Source organism: Palaemon carinicauda, chromosome 11, assembly GCF_036898095.1.
Source record: "Palaemon carinicauda isolate YSFRI2023 chromosome 11, ASM3689809v2, whole genome shotgun sequence".
Classification (NCBI taxonomy): Eukaryota; Metazoa; Arthropoda; class Malacostraca; order Decapoda; family Palaemonidae; genus Palaemon; species Palaemon carinicauda.
This window is the reverse complement of record NC_090735.1, coordinates 18,877,884-18,883,883: the sequence shown is the minus strand read 5'-3', so window position 1 is coordinate 18,883,883 and position 6,000 is coordinate 18,877,884. Positions and strand designations below refer to the sequence as shown.

General features: G+C 37.3%; 1 protein-coding gene across 5 annotated transcripts in view; it reads right to left on the bottom strand.

Annotated features, from left to right (window-relative positions):
* LOC137649986 (dmX-like protein 2) overlaps positions 1-6,000 on the bottom strand; it is a 192,412-nt gene that overhangs the window by 141,806 nt on the left and 44,606 nt on the right. For all 5 annotated transcript variants that reach the window (XM_068382984.1, XM_068382988.1, XM_068382985.1 and 2 more), the window contains exons 17-18: positions 5,491-5,655; positions 2,159-2,408 (exon numbers count right to left, since the gene is read on the bottom strand). In XM_068382984.1, coding sequence (XP_068239085.1) covers positions 2,159-2,408; positions 5,491-5,655 — 415 coding nt within the window. The remainder of the gene's footprint in view (positions 1-2,158; positions 2,409-5,490; positions 5,656-6,000) is intronic.

Here is a 6,000-nt window from a genome sequence, read left to right as displayed (position 1 = left end):
CTACGCTTCACAGAGAGGGGGGACGAAGAAGGGGTCGAACCTGGGATTATGCCCTAGCAGGGTCCAAGTTTGGCCATGTGCCCTAGCACCAGACTAAGGAGCTCCTAGAATTTTCAGAGTGGGAGACTAAGGCAAAAAGAACATTTAAATTGTCTAACCTCTGCCAATTATAAGGCAGCAGAGAGTCATGAGAGTCAGAACCTTGATTTAAGCCTTTTCATAGGCTCAGATTAGGTACCAAGAATAGCAAGACTGTTGGATGCTACTCTCGAGCATAAGCAACTCTCATGAGGAGAGCTCTATCCCCTTCCATCGAAAGACAATGCTCAAATATGAGTGGTAGCCTTGATGCCGCTACTCATCAAGTCTTGACTGAATCTCACTGTTACCAGCAAGTCCTAGTGTTTCAACCTTGGGTTGGGTGAGAGATTCAACTTTTCCTTGATAATTGCAAGCACAGATCATTAAGAAAGCAAAAATTTGAACTAGAACCTGTAGCCACTATCACACGAAAGACTAGGATTATCGACAAAAGATATACCGTACATCCACAGTTGTATCCCTACTTAGTGGCCCCAGGTTACTTCAAAGGTGAATATTTGAATGAACACCTAAGGAGCAGTACCCAATTCCAAGCACAGAGGATTGAATGCTGGTAGAGTATAACCCTCTTCTTCTACCACTCCACTGCCTGTAAGGAACAGGTTGGGTACCTCAAAAGAGCTGCATGCCCTTATTCCTTCTGAGAAGTTACGGGCAGTCCTGCCAGGGTCTAAAGGCCCAGTCACGCCGCCCGAACGTTGCTGGAGCGTTCCAATCACCATTGCTTACAACTAGATTCCACTCGTATCCTGTTAAAAATCTTAGTAAGGAATAGATAATTCTTAAGATCAATAACCCGGTTTAGTTTTCAAGGTACTTAAGAGACCTTTGGATATTCAGTGTTTTATGAATTTTTTTCACCGCTCCAGGGACGCTCCAGCAACATTCGGGCGGTGTGACCGGGCCTTAAGAAAGGTCCGGAGGTCTTCCTTCTTGAATCGTTCACCGAAGAGTTCTTAAGGGACAGAGTTATCTCTGAGGTAACTTGTTTGAGAATATGGTGACCCAGGCAACATCAGGGGTAAACCAGGCCCCTCCCGAGGATGGATCCCAGGTAGCCTCCTTCTAACCATTGTACCAATAAATGTGCATATGGGCATCTCTCAAAAACACTGGCCAGGAATTGTCCGCCTCAGCTGGACAAGTTTTGTATAGAAATAATGTTTATCGTATTACTTTTTGATTGGCTGTTTTAACATTTTTCAAAATTTTTCCTTTGGTCACACTCATCGTCAGCAGTAGCACAAACAAAGAAGAGACTCCAACTTTCGATGGGGTGCGGCGAATGCTGGGAGATCCCCAGATGCCACCAGAACCTGAAAGCCTGACGAAGTAAGTCCAAGGGCTACTTGCTACTGACGCATACTACCCGAGGATTGAGCCAGGGGTGTAAGCACAGGAGCCACGATAGCAGACACACCCAATGAGTGGAACGAAGAAACAAAGCTCTATTCCTCCCATCAATTCATGCTTGACACAGAAAAGGAGGACACAACCTACATTCAGCACATGGGGATGATTGCAAACAATCATGCCCCTAGCAAGAGCACAGAGATAGTGTAAAGCCCATCCTCCCACTATTAAGTGTCTTGCTTCATAGTATAAGAATCAACAGCCAACATTCACTTTCTGAAAGAAAAAGAAAATGATAAATTAGAATAAGGGCGCATTGGTAAGTCTACTGAGTACGGCCAAAAACATAAGTGAAGAGATTTTGACGGGGGTAGGGCTTCTCTTTCTCTCTCCCACCTTTCGCTTAACTGCTCATTGAAATGATTCAATAAACATCCAGCTCGTACTGAAAACATATCCCTTATTTAAAGGATGATGGTTTGTATTTCACGCAGGAACAAAACAGGGTTATGGCTCAATGTGGTTAATGTAACTTATATTTTACAGACAGTTCAAGATGTGTTGCCATTTTGATTCAAATTCTTAATGCCTCAAACTGACATATCAAAATGCTCAATCAAAAAATAAAACCAAATTTTCAATTACAGTTGTATCATTAATTTCTAAGCACAAGGAACTGAATGTATAAACAGCTGCAACATACCAGGAACAGTAATAGCACTCTTCCCATCTTTGCTAACCATGTGCCACTCCTGCCACTGAATTTCCATATTATCTCCTACTCCAGTCATGCGACATCTCCAAAAACGAACCGTATTGTCTGAGCATGCTGTCACCAACAGATAAGGAGCGTAACAAGCTGGGTAAATAGATGCTGAGCTAAGATGACCAGCAGCTGGAGATGCGTGCACAACTTGTACCCCTACAGGCAGAGGAAGAGGTTGTGCACAAATCTAAGAGGAAAAAAGGATGACAGTATTTTAGCTTTACAACAATTTCCCGACTGATGCTATAGATAATTTTAACTGCAGTAAGGAAAATATGATAAGGGAATACCTATGTTAAAAGCAACACAATTGGAAAAAATGAAATCGGCTCTTATCGGAAATACAAAGTTTAAACAGTAACAAACTGAGGTATCATACAGAATAGGGCAATTCTCTCTCTCTCTCCACCCAAACTTTATGCAATAGCACAAGAATATGTACACAAACATATTCTAAATTAACTATAAGTTTACTACCAATGATCACAATTATAATATTAACAGAATACTAATAATAGAATCTATCATTTTCATACTTAGCCTAGAGTAATATCTATAAAGGGAAAGCTTCTTAACCTTAAAACAAAACACTACACTTTCTTCCCTCAATCCTTACATCCCTCCCCTTCAGGAGACCAACTAGTGCAGTATTATACCCTCAATCTGGGCAAAATCTGAGGGAAGCAGTCAAGCTCTATATTTCGTTCTATTGAAGTCGTGAAAGATTTGTAATACTTCCGATAAATCACTGTAAGTGCACATAAACGGGTAATTATGTGACTCTTATAAGTATCAAATATCATTCTATATTTTTATTTACCATGGAATGAGTAAAGAAATGACTCATATTCTTTGCTACACAACTCATCAGGAAAACACACTTTTCTATAAGAAACAACCTAATCTATGTAACTCCTCCTTACACATTCAGTGTTGGGATAAATGAAATAACATACTACAGCAAAGACTTGATTTACCAGAGGTTTGTGTTCTAAATGACATGCAATGCAAATCATGTGTAATTTTAACTATTTCCATAAGATGCAATGGTACAGGAGGTAGTTATATGCCTTAAGTAAATTCATCAACACAAGCATTTTTGCTGCTTTTTTTTTCTCAAAAATACATAACATATAGCACAATTATCACCAGAAAATTCTCTACATATTTATGATATTAATATAAAACAATATTAATCCATACACTTTTAGATACAATACTCCAACTCCAATATCTACATTTTGCTCAAAACTAGCATCATGAATGTAAGTCCTATAATTGCCACCGGAAAGAAAGTGAGGGAGCTCAAACACACCTCGCTACACAGTCCTGAATTATCAGTATGCACTACACTGCAATATCATTTATTAACTAAAGGGACACTTGTTGAATCTGAATGTGGAAGTGAATCCATTAAACAATATGAATGATCATGGCATAATCGTTTATGTAACAAAGTAACAATCGTTGTTAAACTAACATCTGTATTGAAAACAATACCTGCAATTAAATTTGGGAAATGCCGGGTAAGTGATATAATGCATTATCAACAAAGGCATATATGGGTTGTTCCTAAGCAATTGGTTCAGAAATAGATGTCAAACAACTAGGAACAGCATCAATGGTCCTGACCATAGCTTCCTATGGACTTTAAGTAAAAGTGTAATGAATCCTAAGTCCAATTGACAGAAACCGATACCATAGCAAACACTTGAACCATATGACCTACCCCTTTGTTCGCTGATAATGAGAGGGAAACAAAAGGAATTCAATTTAAGTATTCAATTCTCTTTTTTGCTTTGTCTGTATAACAATACGATTAACCAACTCCGAAACCTCATATTATTACCTACACGCATTACACAAAAAATGTAGGCTAACCAGTAAGTTAAAATAAGTAAGACTACTGTCGTAGTAACACTCATAGCAATGCCAGGGGATGAAAAGGCTAAGCTACTGGCAAATGAGACAGTACAAGAGTAACTGAAAATGACAAGAAACAATGAGAAAATTGTTCCATAAAAAGAGAAATTGTGATTCAAGGCATTGCAACCAAATTATAGTTCAGTGAAGTACTTAAACACTAAGCTCGCCTTCCCAACTAACCTTCACAATAATACTGTAGAGGACAAATTAATAAAGGATTTGTCACCTCAAACATTACTCCCTTCCTACAATTCCCTTTTCTATCCCAAACCCTCTGCCACAAATTTGACAAACTGTACTATGTGATTTCTTAACCCTAATAATTGCAATATTCTGCACATTTACATGTTAATTCCCATTGTTGACCCCTATCCACAGTACAAAAGGTATAAGGATTTATCTCTTCTTATAACAGCCAACTAATGGAGGATTTAGCACAAAAACATGTTTAAAAAGCAGAAGAGTACAACACTCCACTGGCTGAAACCCCAGAGAGGAGGGATATAGGGGTTGAGAGAAAACCTTTTTATATTCTATAATCTACAAGCTAATGCTTCTTAGATATTAGATATGTGACTCACAGGTAGAAGTCATTGAGATAATATTCAATGACTATATGTCAACTACAATTCTTACAGTATTTGTGCTGAAGAAATTTTTAAAATATATTTTTTCAAATCATGAATACTGTACTGTATTATATAACAGAATGGCTTTTACTACCAAGGATCAAGTATATTCAGCTCTTTCCTGAGTTTATTACTAATAACCTTATGCTGAAGTTTTTATTAAAGCCATATGATATGGTGATTATTTAGCACCAGATCCGAGATTTATTGGCTTAGCATCAATCATAAAAAAAATACTAAACTAATTCCACAAAAGTGAAAATTTTAATATATAACCTCTGTAAGCTTCAAATGAATACTGTACTTCAAATCAAGTTAGAAAAGGCAAATGATTACACACACATGTTCAAATGCTGCAGATTTGCAAGAATATTAAGAGAAAACAGACTGTATAAAATACTGGTACTGGAGTGGAGTATAATGCAAATAGAGAACAGACAAATTGTACCACTGTGGCAATTTAAACCACAGCAGGAATTATTTTGCTGTTTACAACAGAGGTGACATCATAGCATTGGAAACTGATAATTGCCCAACCCAATTCACATCACTATATATCTATGTTATTCTGTTTGTTTTCATTATAAAAAATCCAAAATAAGATACTATCATACATTCAAATCTTTCATGAAAAATATGGCAATGAAATTAGTTAACAACTGTTACATACATTCAAATTGATGAACAATATGGGATTAATATTAGGCAACTAACCTTGGAAGTAGTTATAACAATTGGAGATGCATCAATGTGGCCCTGACCAGCATTATTATCTGCGACTGGGGTGCTACGGCCAGATACACCATGTCCACCTTCATTCTCACCCGTATCAACTGAGTGAGCTTCTGAAGCAATGACTAGACGCCACAGATGCATTACCTAGGAAGGTGTTTACAATGTATAAAATTATTCAACTTGAACTTTCACTGGTTTTAGTTCTAACTAAGTGATGTCAAAATTTTTTTATGCATCAATAAAAAAGCAAAATGAAAACAGATTGCTTACGATTTTACAAAATAACAAAGTGAAAACAGATTTATTAAGATTTTACCAAATAATAGAGTGAAAACAGATTGTGTATTCATAAAATAGAACAAATTATAAGATTGTTCATGCTATGCTGAAACAACAAAATAAAAACTAACTTTTCATTAAATAGTCAGATTGATGTTAAGCAGATCCACTACAGTGAACCCTCGCTACTTCGCGGTTCGACCATCGCGG